The sequence below is a fragment of the Bos mutus genome, chromosome 1 (assembly GCF_027580195.1).
Source record: "Bos mutus isolate GX-2022 chromosome 1, NWIPB_WYAK_1.1, whole genome shotgun sequence".
NCBI lineage: Eukaryota > Metazoa > Chordata > Mammalia > Artiodactyla > Bovidae > Bos > Bos mutus.
Genome location: NC_091617.1, coordinates 105,923,041 through 105,942,287, shown reverse-complemented (window position 1 = coordinate 105,942,287; position 19,247 = coordinate 105,923,041). Strand labels below are relative to the sequence as shown.

At 33.5% G+C, this 19,247-nt stretch overlaps 1 protein-coding gene across 2 annotated transcripts in view; it reads left to right on the top strand.

Moving 5' to 3' along the window:
* SMC4 (structural maintenance of chromosomes 4) overlaps window positions 1-19,247 on the top strand; it is a 33,811-nt gene that overhangs the window by 4,042 nt on the left and 10,522 nt on the right. For both annotated transcript variants that reach the window (XM_070374015.1, XM_070374024.1), the window contains exons 5-15: window positions 456-632; window positions 6,731-6,895; window positions 7,144-7,271; window positions 7,745-7,885; window positions 8,564-8,714; window positions 10,364-10,528; window positions 11,840-12,073; window positions 13,693-13,878; window positions 16,094-16,255; window positions 18,089-18,314; window positions 18,401-18,480. In XM_070374015.1, the coding sequence (XP_070230116.1) occupies window positions 456-632; window positions 6,731-6,895; window positions 7,144-7,271; window positions 7,745-7,885; window positions 8,564-8,714; window positions 10,364-10,528; window positions 11,840-12,073; window positions 13,693-13,878; window positions 16,094-16,255; window positions 18,089-18,314; window positions 18,401-18,480 (1,815 nt within the window). The remainder of the gene's footprint in view (window positions 1-455; window positions 633-6,730; window positions 6,896-7,143; window positions 7,272-7,744; window positions 7,886-8,563; window positions 8,715-10,363; window positions 10,529-11,839; window positions 12,074-13,692; window positions 13,879-16,093; window positions 16,256-18,088; window positions 18,315-18,400; window positions 18,481-19,247) is intronic.

The following is a 19,247-nucleotide window of genomic DNA, read 5'->3' as shown; positions in this document are numbered from 1 at the left end:
CACCACCACCCCCCAAAAATTAATCTGTATCACCGCACTACCATCCCCTCCCTTTTTCCTTGAATCATCCCTTGCAGCTTTTTTTAATGAACTAATGTACTCTATCAAGGTGGTTTAATATTTTGGGTGAGTTTGTTTTGGATACAGTGGGAATCTTGTTTCCCATCAGTTCTTTTCTCAGTTAAGTATGTTTTTAGGCTTGAAGATGTAGTTGGTTTGACTTTTTGGTTTTTGTGATCTGTGAGGAAGGAGTCCAAGAACTCCTTAGAAATAGAAAATTATTTCTATTCTTTGCTAAGATAATTAATTCTAAGAACTATTGTCAGCTTTTGTGCATATCCAGTTAAAGTTCTTAATCCATAGAATTGGTTTCAATATGAATTGAGTGAAATTTGAAGCAAACTTATGACTTAATACCAGCAATTGTTTTCTGGTTTTGTTTTTCCTCAAAACAGGAAGGGGATGATTATGAAGTCATTCCTAACAGTAACTTCTATGTATCCAGAACGGCCTACAGAGATAATACTTCTGTTTATCACGTAAGTGGGAAAAAGACTACATTTAAGGATGTTGGAATTCTTCTTCGAAGTCATGGAATTGACTTGGACCATAATAGATTTTTAATCTTACAGGTACGTTTATTAAGACATCAGAGGTTCTCTCTCTTTTTTCTTTTAGTAAAAGTGTAAAGAGGTTTTTCCTATTGGATGAATCCTGTATTTTTGAGACCTTAAAGTACTGTAGCAGCACATCATGGTTTACATACTACAGTCAAGATGCGAATCATTATTTGCTGCTCTAGAAATTTAAGGAAATTCATTCAAAACTGTATTTTCATGATCATATGCTCATTTTGTTTGGATGGACTGACATACTTGTTCCGCTGTAGCAGCACGTAAATATTGGCGTAGTAAAATAAATATTAAACACCAATATTATTGTGCTGCTTTAGCGTGACAGGGACATAGCAACTATCATTTCTGTTTGTATTTCTCTTTACGATAACATTTTAAATAAGATTTGTTATCTTTTAATAATAATTCTTTTACTTTTGTTCTTATTTGTAATCTCTACTAATATAATATACTCCAAAAAAGGTGGGGGAAGAAAACCACTCTGGATACTTGGTATTTGACAGACTTCTCTGATTTAATTTTTTATTTTTTTAAACATTTAGAATGGTCAATTAAAAGCTTATACAAGCTCTTTGTTTTGGTTCAAATGGCCTACTGAACCACTACTACTGGAAAATTAGAAAGTGATATTTCATTCTTAGGTATCATACTGTTAAAGTCTTTTTAAGGAGGTATAACATTAAGTACTTGGTGTTGATTTTTATAAGAAACTCTGTGCTTTATTTGAGTAAAGATATTTTCTACCAGATTTGCTTGGTAAGAAAATCCCTTATCTTCTCTAAGTTGTACCTTTCAAAAAAGTTTTTAGCATAAAAGCATGGCTTAAGAGGAAAACTATTGTGATGTAGAAATAGCTGCTGATATTCTTTAGTGTCCTGGACTACTGGTTTTAAACTGGATTTTGGTTTGAGAAACTTGTATTAGTGTGGCTGAGTGTTCCCAGTAAGAAACTTATAAAATGTTAGTCGCTATTTCCATTTTAGCCTATATTTTACAGTTTTTTTAAAAATAAAAGTTATTTATACATAATGTATGTGGAAAGTAAATAAATATAATTCTGGGGTGACTTATGTTAGTATCTTGCTACCAGTTCATTTGTATACTTCTATAACCCAAACTTAATTTAAAATGGATGTTGGGAAATCATTAGCAGATATATTTCTAAATGAGATTTGAATTTACATAAATGTGGGGTTAAAGCTGTGTGTGTTTTTTTAATCAAATTTAACTGTTCTGGGATTTGATTTGGTTAATTATGGATTAAAAAGTTATGCCCCATTAGAAAACTAAATTTGATAATGATACCATTTTGCAGGAACTTACTGTTGTGTTTATCTTATTATTTGCTGTATATTTACTATCACCCTAAAATAATCAAAGTTTTACACCTGTATGTAGACTCATCAAAATAGATTGCATTTTAACCCTTGTGAATTTTTTTCCTTGGTATAGCCTTTCTACATAATTCTGTGAATAAAGGGAATTAAATAAAGTAACATCCCAAAGAGATAACAGGAGTTTTTAAATTGTAAATTTTATATTCAGTTTGTGCTTCTAAAGTGTCCAGGATGCTTAAGCCCTTTATCCTCATAATCTCAACTTGTTTTTAATCATCTTAACAGTTACATTGTTAAAATCATTTTTAATATCAAGGTAAACTTTCCACATTAACAAATTGAATTCCATTTGATGAAATTTACAGATAAGACTCTTAGGAGCTCACCTGTTAGGAAGAAGAAACAGGGACTGGACTAGATAGAATTATTTTAAAATTTGAGGGAAAGTGGCAGTGGTTTCTATGGATTTTTATTTAGTTCCTTATCAAAATCTTAGATTCCTGCCCTAGAAATTTAAAGGATTTGAAGGTAAGTAAGAATACAATTTTTATTACCTTATCTCCCACTAAATAACATTTATCTTAAAAATTAACTAGTTTGGGAGACTGGGAGCTTGGGACCATGAGAATATCATCTTCTAAGACATAAGTGATTGCTCTGAATAAAATGTAGGCTCTTTGGCCAGTGGTAGTGATTAACAGGCTAAGTGATAGAAATTCAGCTAAAGTGGAAACTTATTTTTTAGACTAAAAAGCACTGAAATTTAGAAGTCCATTAGGATAAATTTTTTATAGTATTTATAATGGTATAGTAGGTTCTTCAAGTAGGCGTTTCTAGTATTTGAAATCATTTACAATTTCATCGTTGGCTGTTTTAATGAGTTCCTAATGAGTGACTAAACTGAGATACTATAAATGATCCAAAGATGGTAGAAGTCTATTTCTTGTCCTTATACATGCTTTCTAAAAGTGTTAGATTATAATTGGCCGTTGTACTTTGTACATTTTTGTACATTTCCCTGTTTATACCTTGTTTGAGAGCTGTTTTCCCATTGTCATAATTCTTGGTGTGAACAAATTGAGTTTTTTTTAGCTGAAAGATTTCACAGTAGCTCATTTGTCACCGTTTTCAACTTAATATGCTTTTTGTCTTCATATTTTAAAATCTAAACTAAAATTTAAAAATAACTAAGATTTTTTTTTTTCTTATTTAGTAATTTGGAGATTGGATTAACCAAGATCTGAGTTACCTGTTCATTTTTTCTTTCCAGTATACTTCTTCCCTGCTTGGCATTAACATATAAGCTTACTTGAATTCTGATCTTTTTTATCTGTAGAAATAAGACTGTGCTATATCAGAAGAAGTTATTAGAATTTTATTTATTAGAATAGCATAAAAACAATAACTTAACAGTAAAGTAGAAAATGGAGAAAATAAAAATATAACCAAGGCAAAATTTCAACTAGTAAATCTGGACCATTAATTTTTATGCAAACACCCATATTTACCTTAAATCTTAAGGCCTTCCTTATTAGGAAAAGTTTTATTATATATGTACTATATTTGAGTTTTCTGTGATTCAGTGCTTGGTAAAATTTGGATTCTGTTTCAATAAAGATAAAGCATAGTACCTATTTATTCCTCCTAGATTTTTAAGCTGTATTGTTCTAAATTGGATTATTGAGGCATGCTGTAAATGAGTCACAATATCTTGGTTTTCTGCCCAGTTCAATAAGTTAAGGTTTAGGTCTTGGATATTATAAATATCCTCTTGACATATGCATGCTATTTTTATGTTGCTTTTAAAAACCATAAATGGTATTTTCCACAGTTGCTTAATATCTCTGATATAGTGTAAATATAAATTAAAACATAGGAAGTTAGTAGTAAACAACAGTGAAGAAATGTGTTTAAAACCTTGTTTAGTTTACTTAAGTTATGGAAGTCAGAAATAACATTGAGGAGGACTATAAAACTTGTTGGCTTCAGATGCTAGCTTTATAGCAACTTGAAACTTGTTTGTTTGGGTTTTTGTCTACCATATTACCACTGTTTGTGATTTGGAGCTTTCAAGGTGACTTTAAATTCAGGCTTTAAATTATTTCTAAAATGTATTGAGGTTATTGCTTTAAATTAAAACTACTTTGTAATTTCACGTGGGATAGGTACGTTTTCTGAAATGAGTGGTCCTCTAAGGATAGACTGTCAGCCCTTAGATTATACATGAAATGACACAAATTGGAAAGATAAGGAAGAAAACAAATAGTAGCGGGTGGTAAGGCAGTCAGAGAACATCAAGGAACAGAACCACAAGAAAGGTCTCAGGTTGTCATTGAAATACCACAACAGTCCTAATAGTCACATGACAGGCAGAGGCCTAAATGTTCTAATGACCTGTTGATTCAGTAGTGTTAATTGATAATACCCATTTTTTAATAGATCTCATATAACAAATGAAAACAGTGTTATATGGGACTTGAGATGGAAATGTTGATTCATAAATGTCCTTTTCTTTCACTTGAAAATGTTTTTTCTGCTGGGCAGCCTTGTTAGAATGAAAAGAAATCAGAGCTATATATCTTTCATTTTAACTGGAAAGGGAGGAACAAGTGACCAAAAACAAGCAACCACTATGCTTTGTTTGAAGCTAGGCAGTCTCCTAATACTAGTATTCCATCACTTCAGTAAATAGTTTGGCTGAAAAGTATAATGCCTTTAGAAATATTTTTTATTGTTGTTACACCAAATCATAGCTTCTGGTTATCTGGAAAATGTATACCTAAATAATACCTTATGTGATTTGACTCAGGTACGTAAGTTCTCTTGGCATGAATTTTCATTTATCTTATAGTAAGTGTTCAGCTATTCAAATCAAATTAGAATGTTGACTATTTGGTGTCAGATATTTGGATTATAAACACAGACATAAAAGAGTTAAACTGACTACTTCCAGGTTAGTGATTCTCAGCTGGGAGTAGTTGTTGCTTTCTCTCTCCCCCAGTACATTTAGCATTGTCTGGAGACAGTTTAGGCTGTTAACAACTGGGGAAGGCCTCATGCAGCTGGCATCTAGTGGGTAGGGTCAGAGATGTTATTAAACATCTTATGATACCCAGCATAGCTCCCCACAACAAAGTATTCAGCCCAAAATGTCAGCAATGTTGCTGTTGATAAACCTGTTTAGATAACAACTGAATAAGTCTTGGCTTGTACAATGGCTAGAGTCTCACCTGTTGTGATCCAAAGCTTTAGATACTCTTCCAGGCTTAAGTTCTGTATAAAACCTAAAGCTTGCCTAAAATATTTGGAAAGCAGATAATTGAAAGCAGAACAAAATATTTTATATAAATGTCTACATGTTTTAGTTTAAACACTAATATTTAGCTAAATCTAATTCATACATACCCAAGGTTACAGAGAAATCTAAACAATGATAGGCTCTTAGGATAACATTTCACCTTGTGTTTTATAATCATGTGCTGTTGTCAAAAGTACAGAAAAGTGGTCATCTATAAAATTTTTTTTAATTTTGATTTTTAATGAGTAGATTTCCACCCCCACCCCCACCCCTCCGTTATGCAGTCTTAGATCTCCAATTGGAGATCAGACCAGTGCCCCCTGCAATAGAAGCTTGGAGCCCTAACCAGTGGACCACCAGGGAAGTCCCTAATAAGTAGATTTTTAAAGGAGCTGTTTTATCCTTTCTTGTTTGATCTTCAGTTTTTTTCTACTGTATATAATTATATTGAAGATTTTGGTAATACGATGCTTTGTCATTAGCAAGTTTTAACCCAGATTTTTAAGTTTCATTTATAAATACTGTAGATATTTAAATTGAGAAAGAATATATGCCCCTTTTTAAAAAAATTTTTCTCAGTCTGTGCTGTTTTGCAGAAATAAAGGGGTATGTTTTTATTTTTCTACTTGTCTGTCCCTTTTCTTCTGTTGTAATAAAGAGTACAGGCGGGCTACTGGTGTGAAGTAAAGTAGCATTTTGCCTGAGCATATTCAGACAAAATTTTCTCCCCCATCAAGCTAAATGGCTGCCTTTCAGTCAGCCTTGAAAGTTACTGACTGTACTTTTTTCTTTTCTCTTTGTAACTGAACTGCATAAATGCAAATATATAATGTTAATCTTAGATTTTAAGTATAGTTTAAAAGTTGTTATAATAATAATTGCAAGCAAAAGTTTTATGTACCAAGACATTTAGTTGCAGTCAGTTGGCCTTTTCCTGTTATTACCATGAGAGAAAATAGTATTTCCTTTTTCATTTAATGGCTTGTTTGTTTGTTTAGAAAGTTAGAACATCTTTACTTGGCATTTTTATATGATTTTATTTATGTATTTATTTCTGGCTGTGCTGGGTCTTTGTTGCTTTGCACAGGCTTTCCCTAGTTGCAGCAAATGGGAGCTACTCTAGTGTTTTGCAGGCTTCTCATTGCAGTAGGTTCTCTTGTTGCAAAGCTGGTCTCTGGAGCACAGGCTCAGTAGTTGGCGGCATACGGACTTAGTTGCTCCGAGGAATGTGGGATCTTCCCAGACCAGGGATCAAACTCATATCTCTGGCAGGAGGCTTCTTCACCACTGATCCATCAGGGAATTCCTATTTGCATCTTACTAAATCTCTTTATGCTACTGATTTATATCATTTAGTTCTAATTAATGTTGGATTTGTTATTTGACTTGTTTCTAGTTCTTACTTGAGGCTGATGTAGCCAAACATATACAGTGAGTGTGAAATACTACTTTTTTTAAAGGGTGAAGTTGAACAAATTGCTATGATGAAACCAAAAGGCCAGACTGAACACGATGAGGGTATGCTTGAATATTTAGAAGATATAATTGGTTCTGGACGACTAAATGAACCTATTAAAGTCTTGTGTCGGAGAGTTGAAATATTAAATGAACACAGAGGAGAGAAGGTGAATCTTCCATAGACTTTTGTAAACCAGAATGTTTCATTTATTGATTAACAGATTATACTAAGCCAGATAATTCAAGTTATGATAGACCATAATTGTTTAAGCTAAGTTTTATGTTTTCCTTATTAACATTTCAGAGAAACAATGTTTATGAATGTAGTTTGTTTTTATCTAATGTTGGCATATTTTAAATTCAGATTGTTCAATACACTTAATATGAACAATTTCTATCCTTTTAACTTTTGTAGTTAAACAGAGTTAAGATGGTAGAAAAGGAAAAGGATGCCTTAGAAGGAGAGAAAAACATAGCCATTGAATTTCTTACCTTGGAAAATGAAATATTTAGAAAAAAGAATCATGTTTGTCAGTATTACATGTAAGTACCTTAATTTATCAACTTTTGTATTAGTTTCTGACACTAAAATCTAATCTGTTCTCTTTTCCTGTATTAGAGAAATGTGAAGACTGAAGTAAAAAAAAAAAATTCTGCAAGTGGTTGTGATGAATTTATTAGAGTTTTTTGGCATAGTAGTGAAGTTAATTTTTAACTATCCTACTTGAAGTTGGGTTCACAAATATCACTATGCTTAATACTTAATAGTTTTACTTATAAATTCTTTTTAATTCATTTGATAGCAGATCTAATTGTGTTATATGGAACCTATTTTGTTCCTAATTGCTTTGACCCTGGGTTGGTTTCTTCCTTCCCCCTTCAAAGACCTAGATACTTTAGAAACTGCTGATTTTACTTAAAATAGTTTGAGAGTTTTAGAAATGGTACTTTAGGATCTCTGATAGCTTTTTCTCTCTCTCTAGTTGGATCTCTGATAGCTTTTTCTCTCTCTCTAGTTATGATTTGCAGAAACGAATTGCTGAAATGGAGACTCAAAAGGAAAAAATAAATGAAGATACCAAAGAAATTAATGAGAAAAGCAATATACTGTCAAATGAAATGAAAGCTAAGAATAAAGCTGTAAAAGATGTAGAGAAGTAATAATCTTTTGGAAAGTACTAAAAGTAGATTATTTTATTACATGTATGTGTGTGTGTCTATATATAAACTTAATACAAGCATATGAAGGCAATATATTTGCCAGCATATAAAATATTATAAATGGTTTCTTTTTGCAACCAAAAAACTGAATTGCCTTTCATCCAGTTGATGATTATCACAGGTTTGAGTGCCCAACTCTGGTCTTAAATAATGGAGGATGCTACCCCCTAGTGGCAGAACCCAATAATACAAAACATCATTGCAAAAATGGGCATTTAACCTGACAGGTTAGTTGTCTTAAAGTTTTATCATTACTTTTTTCATGGCAATCTTCAGTGATACCAGGATCCCTTACCTATTCAGTTTTCTTTTTTTGTATTCTTTAAAATGAGTTTTGCCTATTGTTTTTTTTAATGGTCAAATTTTTATATTCCTAGACATCATAGTCACTATTTCCAATCTAGCTTTGAAGGACAAAATAACTCATAACCACACATTTTAACAACTTCTTCAAATATGGATGGAGAGGAGGGTTAGCTTGAAGCAGGTAGTATTAGGATCCTACTTTATAAGAACTTGGTACATTTACATAGTGTTTCAGGCAAGGTATACAAAGTCGCTTTAAAATACCTGAATATCCAAAATAGTGACTGATGATTTTCTTACTTTGCTAGGAAGCTGAATAAAATTACAAAATTTATTGAGGAGAACAAAGAAAAATTTACAAAACTAGATTTGGAAGATGTTCAAGTTAGGGAAAAATTGAAACATGCTACAAGTAAAGCCAAAAAACTAGAGAAACAACTTCAAAAAGATAAAGAAAAGGTAGGTTATGTGGGGGAAATTCTTAGTATTTCATGTCTGATGTAGTTTTTGTTATTTTTCATGAATGTTCTTGCCCCTTAGAGAATGAACTGGAATTCTGAATGTTAAATGCTTCAGGATTTATCTCTGAACCTAATTCTCCCCCTCACCCACTATGGAAATCCTGCATCCATTGACTTTGAGTTTTAGAGCTTATGTATCTGATATATATTGTTGGAGAATTATTTACCAAATCGGTAATCCTATTTTGGTGACAAAATAATCTTCCTAGAATATATGGTTTAAAAAGAGGTTTTTGGCTACATATCGTAGACTTTTAAAAGTAGTACCTTTGTCTACAGAAATCAAGTTAAGAATATCAGCAGAAGTTTCCCCTTAGAAAGGAGGGGAGAGGAAGCCATAATTTATAGCAAGGGGTTGATTAGCTAGTTTGAAGTTTTAAAAGATGATGAACTTTAGACCAGAATGCCTAATTTGCTGGGACCCAGACTAATAATTAATTTGGAGCATTTCAAATATATTCACAGTTTAATCAGGTATTAATAGAGGCAACACTGAAAGCCCTTCCCCTCAAAAAAGTTGTGTACCATGTATTTACATGGTACTTATAGGCTCTGCTTTACCTTATAAGCAAATGGATTTATTCACAAAATACTTTGTGTGTACAGTAGTAGCACTTTTTATATGAGTCAGTGTTTGCAGGAGAACATTTTGGGAAGTGTTTAATTTCTCCTGTTATAGATAACCAGAATAAACAAAATACCAATGGATGTCATAGTAACCCCTAAATTGGACAGAGTAAGCCACATGTGATTTAAGTACAGTTATTAGCCTTTGGACACCAACTGTGAAAGAGTGATTATTACTGAAAGGTATTAATGGAATAAATTAGTCCCATGTGGTGATTCTGAAAGGGTAAAGTTGGGAAAGATCTTAGGATTTGAGAGAGACTAGGGGGTGTAACGGAGAAGGTGATGGCACCCCACTCCAGTACTCTTGCCTGGAAAATCCCATGGACGGAGGAGCCTGGTGGGCTGCAGTCCATGGGGTCGCGAAGAGTCGGACACGACTGAGCAACTTCCCTTTTACTTTTCACTTTCATGCATTGGAGAAGGAAATGGCAACCCACTCCAGTGTCTTTGCCTGGAGAATCCCAGGGACGGGGGAGCCTGGTGGGCTGCCGTCTGTGGGGTCACACAGAGTCGGACACGACTGAAGTGACTTAGCAGCAGCAGCAACAGGGGACGTAAAGGTAATATGTGGTAAGTTGTAATGTACCACGAAGGGTACTTTAAGGAATTCCATGTACTCAGACCATGTTGTAGGTGAAGGAGGTTAATCACAGCATAAAGTTAGAGCAGAAGGAAGAAAGATATAATGCCCAGCCAAGGAGAATTGTCTTTTGTAAGGAATCAAGAATTCATAGAATTATCTTAATTCAATGAATTAGACTGAGAATATAGAAATTGCAGCATATGGTTAAGGAAGTATACTTGCTAAAGCTAGCTGGTTCAAACCTAATTAAAATGAAAACTGCAAAGATCTAGAAGATCTTGAGAAATGCTTTTAAATAAGTCAAATATTAATGGTATTGGATAGCCTAAAGGTACATGTTCCTAGTAACTTTTTAATTTGTTTTATAATCTTAGGTTGAAGAATTTAAAAGTATACCTACCAAGAGTGAGAATATCATAAGGGAGACAACAACTAAAAGCAATGCCCTTGAGAAAGAAAAAGAAAAAGAAGAAGAAAAATTAAAGGAAGTTATGGATAGCCTTAAACAGGAAACACAAGACCTTCAAAAAGAAAAAGAAGTAAGATTTCTTTATCAGTTGGTGTTTATTTTGATGGCTTTTTTTCCTCCTATCTTAAAGATTGTTTTTATAGTAATAGTAAAAAATGAACTGTTAGAATGAAAAGTTTGGGCTTTTATCTAACATCCCCAAAAATAGTCAACCTAGACTATCCTTTTTTTGTTTTCTGCTTTCTCATTTTAAAAAGATGTTAACTGAGAATGAGAACTTAAAGTGGTAGAAGAAAATGCATATCAGATACTTTGCTTTATGTGCTATTCTCTGTTAATGTTGATTTAATCATCACATTTTTCTCTTAAATTATTTTCTTGGTAATTTAATTGGTTACTACCTGTATATGCTTGGGACCACACTAACCATAGGTTGACATTTCCCTTCTTTACTTTTGTAGCTCTTGTGTAATAGTTTTAAAGCTATGGCTCTTGTGTTAATTCTTGGTTGCTTAAGTCAGTTAAATATAAGATCTTTGTAAATTATACCTCAGTGAAGTGTTTTGGGGTTTCTCGACAGACTAATATAAATTGATTCTGTTTTGAAATATGGACATGTTCTAATATCATCTATAAGAGTTTGTAAGTAAGATGCCTATGGGATAAAGTAGCTAAGTATCATACAGTCACTTTCCTAATAGAATAAGATGAGTTTTTCACATTTGCTCATCTCATGTATATCAAGTAATCCCATGTGCCTTGGCATCCTAGGTTAGTGACAAAGCCAGGACTCATATCTAGGTATCTTTGGAGCTAAAAACAGGCTCTGCTACTTACGAGTGAGTGCATGACTTTGAACAAGTTATTTAAACTCTGACCTCAGTTTCCTCAAAATGGGCATAATGATGATCGTAGGATTGTTGGGTTAAGGAATTAATACATACAAAACATTCAGGATAGTACTTTGAACATATATTCTACAGTGGTGTGGGTGTGTATGTGGGTGGTCATGATTTTTTGTCATTTTAGTCTCTAAATTGAGATAGAAGGAAATGGCAACCCACTCCAGTATTCTTGCCTGGAGAATCCCAGGGACGGAGGAGCCTGGCAGGCTGCCGTGTATGGGGTCAACACAGAGGCGACTTAGCAGCAGCAGCAGCTACCTCATTAAGCTGTTATTAAATCAGTTGGGGAAAGACTTTATATACCATAAACATTCACAACTGGGCAAAAACTGTTAGTCCATTCACTTATGAGAGTTATTTCTATATATTGTGCTTACATAATCTATGAAGTTAAATTTAAAATGCATGGTTTCCACTTTGGTTTAGGTTTGAAAACACGTATTTCAGATTAAGTGGGGCCTATCATATTTTAACAGAGTCGAGAGAAAGAACTTATGGACTTCAGCAAATCAGTAAATGAAGCACGTTCAAAGATGGATGTAGCTCAATCAGAACTTGATATCTATCTCAGTCGTCATAATACTGCAGTGTCTCAATTAGGTAAAGCCAAAGAAGCTCTAATGGCAGCTTCTGAGACTCTCAAAGAAAGGAAAGCTGCAATTGGAGATATAGAGGCAAAACTCCCTCAAACTGAACATGAGCTAAAGGAGGTAAATCTTTACTTCTGTGTTTCACATGAACATTGTTTATCAACCCTAGTTTTATTTATTTTCATACATATTTACATGTTTTTTTTTAATCTCAACATCTGGTATGACTGATACATAGATTTTGTTGCTGTTGTTTCGTGTAATCTTTCCCAAAAGAAGGGTGTTAATGTTTCAGTACTCTTATCTGATACAAGTTAAATTGAGACTATTAAGAAACTGTGTTATCCCCTCAAGTGTCAAACAGCAAATAATATTGCTATCGCCATCATTATTTCCCATGGAAATAATTTAAACAAAAGAAAGTTTTTGTTTCCCTAAATGTAAATGTAGACAACTTATGCAGTGATACAGGAAAGTCAAATAAATGTGTGTGTTTGAACAAATATGCAAGTCAACTGTCTTAGTGTATTTTTCTATTTTTGAACTTAAGGACATTCTTTCTTTGTTGGGACTGCAAGTTGTTAAACTAATCAAGACATCTTACTTAGTTCATCAATCTTCTCTCCTTGAGTAAGGAATTTCATAACATTAATTTTCAAAGCATCATTAGGCAAATTGCAATAGAAGATGCTCTTTGAAGTGAAATGACACTGAAAATAGTCTTTTTCATTTTAGTAAATGCACACTGATTGGTCATCAGAAAACTTCATGGCCATGTAGAATTTAAATGTAAACTTAGGTTATATTCAGTTATGATTTCTGTCTTCTTGGTGATTCAGTTTATTTTTGGGTAAATTGTGTTTATAACTTAAGCTTTTACTTGAAACCAGTATGACTGGTAATAGAGGTAATAATTTAAAACCAAGAAATGAAAGAGAATGTCAGTTGGAAAAATTGCTAAATAGGTAGATTGAGAAACAGAGTTAGGATTTTTGTGTACGTGTGAGAGGGTTTCTCTTTTGTGGGCAGCCTGACATTTTTGTATAGAAACAGTACTGTTCACTTATCACGTTTCCCTTCGTTTCAGAGCTGTGCTTTTGTTTTCCTTGGTTTAATTGGAATAATGAATTATGCTATATAACACTAATGTAATACATATTAAATGTATTATATAGTTTATTATCTATTAATTTAGAAAGCAAACCACTTTCTAATCATAGCCATACCCAGTCACCCATATCTAGAGTCCTATATTGAGATCTATTTTTGATTAGTGTAAGAATATAAGAATTAGGAAACATTTATGCATAATTACCTGGAGAAGGAAATGGCAATCCACTCCAGTATTCTTGCCTGGAGAATCCTGTGGACAGAAGAGCCTGGCAGGCTACAGTCCATGAGGTCGCAAGAGTCAGACACGACTTAGCAACTAAACTACTACTACTACTAAGCATAATTATATGGTACAAAACTGGGATTTCCACAACCCTAGCTCTACTCGTTCTATCAATCAGTGCACTGCTCCTAGGACTATATTGAGGTCGTTCACCTTATTATTGACCAAAATAATTTATGCCCCTTTTAAAATAGAAAACCCATACATATTTTTCAAAATCAAAGCAGCAAGCAGTTACAATGTGATGGCAGAGTTCTGGTTCTGGTGTTTATTGTTGACCTTTTCTTATGTTGTAATAAGGGTGTCTGCTTTTGGGATTCATTTTCTTTACTTTCACCTTTAGAAAGAAAAAGAACTTCAAAAACTTACACAAGAAGAAATAAATTTCAAAAGTTTGGTTCGTGATCTTTTCCAAAAAGTTGAAGAAGCAAAGAGTTCCTTAGCAATGAATCGAAGTAGGGGAAAAGTCCTTGATGCAATAATTCAAGAAAAAAAATCTGGCAGAATTCCAGGAATATATGGACGACTGGTAAAGTAAATTTATTTATAAATAACTATATTTTTCTCAGATATTATAATTTTCTTAAATAACTGTATATTAAGTGTTTTTTAAGCATTTTGCTCTTACACTCAGGCATGGTAAAATTCTTTGTGGTATGGATCCTTTCACATTAAAAGTTAAGCAAGTGCAAGTACAAGTCGCTCAGTTGTGTCCAACTCTCTGCGACCCCATGGACTATACAGTCCATGGAATTCTCCAGGCCAGAATACTGGAGTGATAGCCTTTCCCTTCTCCAGGGGATCTTCCCAACCCAGGGATTGAACCCAGGTCTCCTAAGGAGCATTGCTGGCGGATTCTTTACTTCTGAGCCATAAGAGAATCCCATTAAAAAAGTTTGGGATAATTATAGTCACTTTAAGAAAATGATCTAATTCTACTGATAAACTTAACTACTTTTTTCTTTCAAAAAATAAGAATTTGATCAATTATATTCTGAGCTTTATACCATCATACTGAAGGTTGTAACTAGAGTTTAGGAAAATCACAAAGGATGATGTCAAAACCCAAGGCTAGAGATAATGGGTGCCTGAAGCCTGAGCTCCTGAACTTGAAGAAGGAAGGGAATTTGGCCATGGCTAGAGGTAGCTGGAAGGAAGTGAGGAAAATAGATACCCCATTCATCTATTCTACCATTTCTGGCTGGTGCCTCACTTTGTCTTAAGCTGGAAAGCCAGAAGAACCAATTAATGCACTCCCTGAATCAGTCTTCCAGAGAAGGAAGCAGAAGAGGGTGACTCAGAAGGGCAGATGAAAATTACCCAGCATAGTTGCTTCCATGTCTGCATATCAAGGACTTCCACCTTAGTTTTTTGAAGATACACAATTTGATCATATTCCTTTGCTCAAGGAAAAATGAAACTAGTTGCTTAATGTTACTTGATAGGTAAGTTATTAATAGACAAACGATTTACTTAGATGGTTTTCAATAATTCAAAGTTGTATTATTCTGTAAGTTATTTTGCTTATAATTTAGGTTTCCAATCTTCACATTATACATTTTCACTTACATGCAGTGAAAACAGTTCTGTTCATTTTGTGCTCATTAAAATTTCAGACTCTGTATATCCATAAGTTTTTTTTTTTAAAGATCGATAAAAGCTCTAGTAGTGATTGCCTCTGCAGAAGAGAAAGATAGAATGTGAGGGACACTTAAATTTTTCATTGTGTTCCATTTTTGTACTTTTGTAAACTATGTAGGTTTAGTTCTTCAATTAAATGAAACTTGACTATGAGGTACCATTTCACACCAGTCAGAATGGCTGCGATCCAAAAGTCTACAAGCAATAAATGCTGGAGAGGGTGTGGAGAAAAGGGAACCCTCTTACACTGTTGGTGGGAATGCAAACTAGTTCAGCCACTATGGAGAACAGTGTGGAGATTCCTTAAAAAACTGGAAATAGAACTGCCTTATGATCCAGCAATCCCACTGCTGGGCATACGCACTGAGGAAACCAGAAGGGAAGGAGACACGTGTACCCCAATGTTCATCGCAGCACTGTTTATAATAGCCAGGACATGGAAGCAACCTAGATGCCCATCAGCAGATGAATGGATAAGAAAGCTGTGGTATATATACACAATGGAGTATTACTCAGCCATTAAAAAGAATACATTTGAATCAGTTCTAATGAGGTGGATGAAACTGGAACCTATTATACAGAGTGACGTAAGCCAGAAGGAAAAACATCAATACAGTATACTAACGCATGTATATGGAGTTTAGAAAGATGGTAACAGTAACCCAATGTACGAGACAGCAAAAGAGACACTGATGTATAGAACAGTCTTATGGACTCTGTGGGAGAGGGAGAGGATGGGAAGATTTGGGAGAATGACATTGAAACATGTAAAATATCGTGTAAGAAACAAGTTGCCAGTCCAGGTTCGATGCATGATACTGGATGCTTGGGGCTAGTGCACTGGGATGACCCAGAGGGATGGTATGGGGAGGGAGGAGGGAGGAGGGTTCAGGATGGGGAACGCATGTATACCTGTGGCGGATTCATTTTGATATTTGGCAAAACTAATACAATTATGTAAAGTTTAAAAATAAAATAAAATATAAAAAATAAATAAATAAATGAAACTTGAAAAATCTATATGAAATAGTAATGAAATGATCCTGTGCCTAATTCCCTGCTGATTGTGCATTAATTTTTTTTTCCTTCCTCTTATTTATTAGGGGGACTTAGGAACAATTGATGAAAAATATGATGTTGCTATTTCATCTTGTTGTCATGCATTAGACTACATTGTTGTTGATTCTATTGATACAGCCCAAGAATGTGTAAACTTCCTTAAAAGACAAAATATTGGAGTTGCAACCTTCATAGGTTTGGATAAGGTGGGTATTTATAATCTACCTGTATTTTAGTTTTTAAGTGCCAGGTGTTGATTGATTTTGAATCCTAGCTTTTTCTTCATAGTTACTTCAGTGAACCACCTAATAGATTTTGAGGATTATATTAGGCTCTAGGGGTTACATCGTTGTGAAAAAAAAAGAAACTTGTACTGCTTCCCCTAAAGTAATATGCATTCCTATGTTGGAGTGACTGGTAGTTTGCATTGCTAACTTCCATCTTCAATAACTACTTTTTTTGAAAATAGAAAAACACTTAGATATAATTCATAATCATAAAATTATTTTAAAATATATAGTTCAATGGATTTTAGTACATTCACAGAATGTACTAAATTGATTGTTCAACCATGACCACGATCTAATTCTAGAATATTCATTACCCCAAGAAAGGAACCCCATACACATGAACAATCAATAACCCTTGTTCTCCCACCCACCCCACCCCCACAACCTTTAATTGACTTTTTGTCTGGATTTATGTATTCTGGACATTGTATATAAATGAAATAACATATTATATAGCCTTTTGTTTATGGCTTCTTTAACTTAGTGTTCAAAGTTCATCCATGATGGAACTTTGCTGGTGGTTCAGCAGTTAAGACTCTGTGCTTCCATTGCAGGTGGCAGAGATTTGATCCCTTTTATAGGAACTAAGAGCCAGTTCCCTGTCTGCTCTTTTTTAAAAAAAGGTTCATGTTGCATCATCAGCACTTCAGTCCTTTTTATTGCCAAATGCTCTTCCCTTCTCCATTATATTCTATAGCACATTTTGTTTATCCATTCATCAATTGGTGGACATTTGTGTTGTTTCCATGTTTAGGCTGTTTATGGTTAATACTGCCATGAACGTTCATGTACACAGGTTTTTGTATACCAGCTTTTCATGTGCTTATTTATTGGCTATTTCTTTATTTTCTGTTCAGATTCTTTGCTTATTCGTTAATTGGTTTGTCTTGCTGTTGTAAGAGTTCTTTATATATTTTGGATATAAGTCTCTTATACATAATTTGCAAATGTTTTCTCCCATTTTGTGAGCCATCTTTTCATGTTCTTGTGATACATCCTCTGAAGCACAAATTTTAGATAGCAGTCTAGTTTATTTACTTTTGGTTGCTTGTGTTCTGGGTGTCATATCTAAGAAGCTACCATGTAATCCTAATGGCATCGTGATTTACTTTCTGTGTTTTATGAGCTTTACAGCTTTAGGTTTTACATTTAGCTTTTTAATCCATGTTAATTTTATAAAGTGGGGGGTCCAGCTACTCTTTTGAGTACTGGGTTGTTTGGACACCTTTTATATTCTTTCCCCATTGAATTTTCTTGGCATGCTTGTCAAAAATCAACCAATCATAAATGTACGAGTTTATTTCTGGCCTCTTATTTATGTCTGACTTTGCATTGATACCACACTGTCTTGATCATTGTAGATTAGTAGTAAGCTTTAAAATCAGGAATCCTTTAATTTTGTTCTTTAATATCTTTTTTAATATAAATGGGATTTTCTTAATCTCATTTTCAGATTATTTATTGCTAGTATATAGAAATATAGTTTCTACATATTGATCTTATGTTCTGCAGCTTTGCTGAATTCATGTTAGTTTTAATAGTTCTTTCATGTGAGGATTCCTCAGAATTTTAATATATATAAGATCAGATGATCTGTGAATAGAGATAATTTTACAATATCTTTTTCTTAAATAACAATAAAGTAATATTGTGTAGATACTAAGAACTTTGTATACATATCCTTATGTTTAACATGTGTATTCTATAAATGATACCTAAAGAAAGGTCTTTTTCTTCTTTTTTTTTTAGATGGCAGTGTGGGCAAAGAAAATGACCAAAATTCAAACTCCTGAGAATACGCCTCGGTTATTTGATTTAGTAAAAGTAAAAGATGGGGCAATTCGCCAAGCTTTTTACTTTGCCTTACGGGATACCTTAGTAGCTGACAGCTTAGATCAAGCCACACGAGTAGCTTACCAAAAAGATAGAAGATGGAGAGTGGTAACATTACAAGGGCAAATCATAGAACAGTCAGGTAATAGTTTTTTTCCTTTGCCGTTGAGTCTATTTACTCCTGTTGAGGGGATACATACATTTAAGTCTGACTTTTCTGTTCTCTAGGTACAATGACTGGCGGTGGAAGCAAAGTAATGAAAGGAAGGATGGGTTCATCAGTTGTTGTTGAAATCTCAGAAGAAGAGGTCAGCATGTACAAAATTATAGTCGAGACATTTTTGTTAAAGCAGCTTTATTGATATATAATACACTGTAGAACATTCTACTATTTTAAATGTACTGCAGTCATATTTTCAGTTTAACAGTTTGAACTTTCTATAAATGGCTAGTGTGTAAGCTGTGGGATTTCATATGAAGCCTGTTAAAGTTCTAAAAGTATGTTAATTGAAAAGTATTTACTCAACATACATGTCTTTTTCTGTTATCACATTTGGATCATATAATTTATTTCACGGTTAACTTATTGTTTGACATTTGTTTCTTCACAGTTACTGCTGTATTACATAATTATCTTTTGTATTTCAAAATAATGATTTAAATTGTAAATATAGCAAAGACTTCTGATATGTTTCCAGATTTTTATCTCAAAATATTTTATGTTTCCAGAAGTAAAATAGAATGTCAAAACGCCCAGAAAAACTTATGTTCCGTTATCACAATCAGAACACTATACTACTTTCTTCCTGAAAATTCTGAAGTAGTTTATATTCTTCCTCTTAAATATTTGCATAGTATACCTTCACTGTAACTATAATTGATTATACAACACTTAAGATTGTCTTTTCACCTGAACCTATGATGCAGAAATTAGTTGACCATCTCCTAAGCATTGGTTTTAGAATTGGAACTGGGTTGTTTGGTGTGTTTCTAGTCTTTTTTTTTTTTTTTTTTTAATTGGAAGATAATTGCTTTACAATGTTGTGTTGGTTTCTGCCATACATCAACATGAATC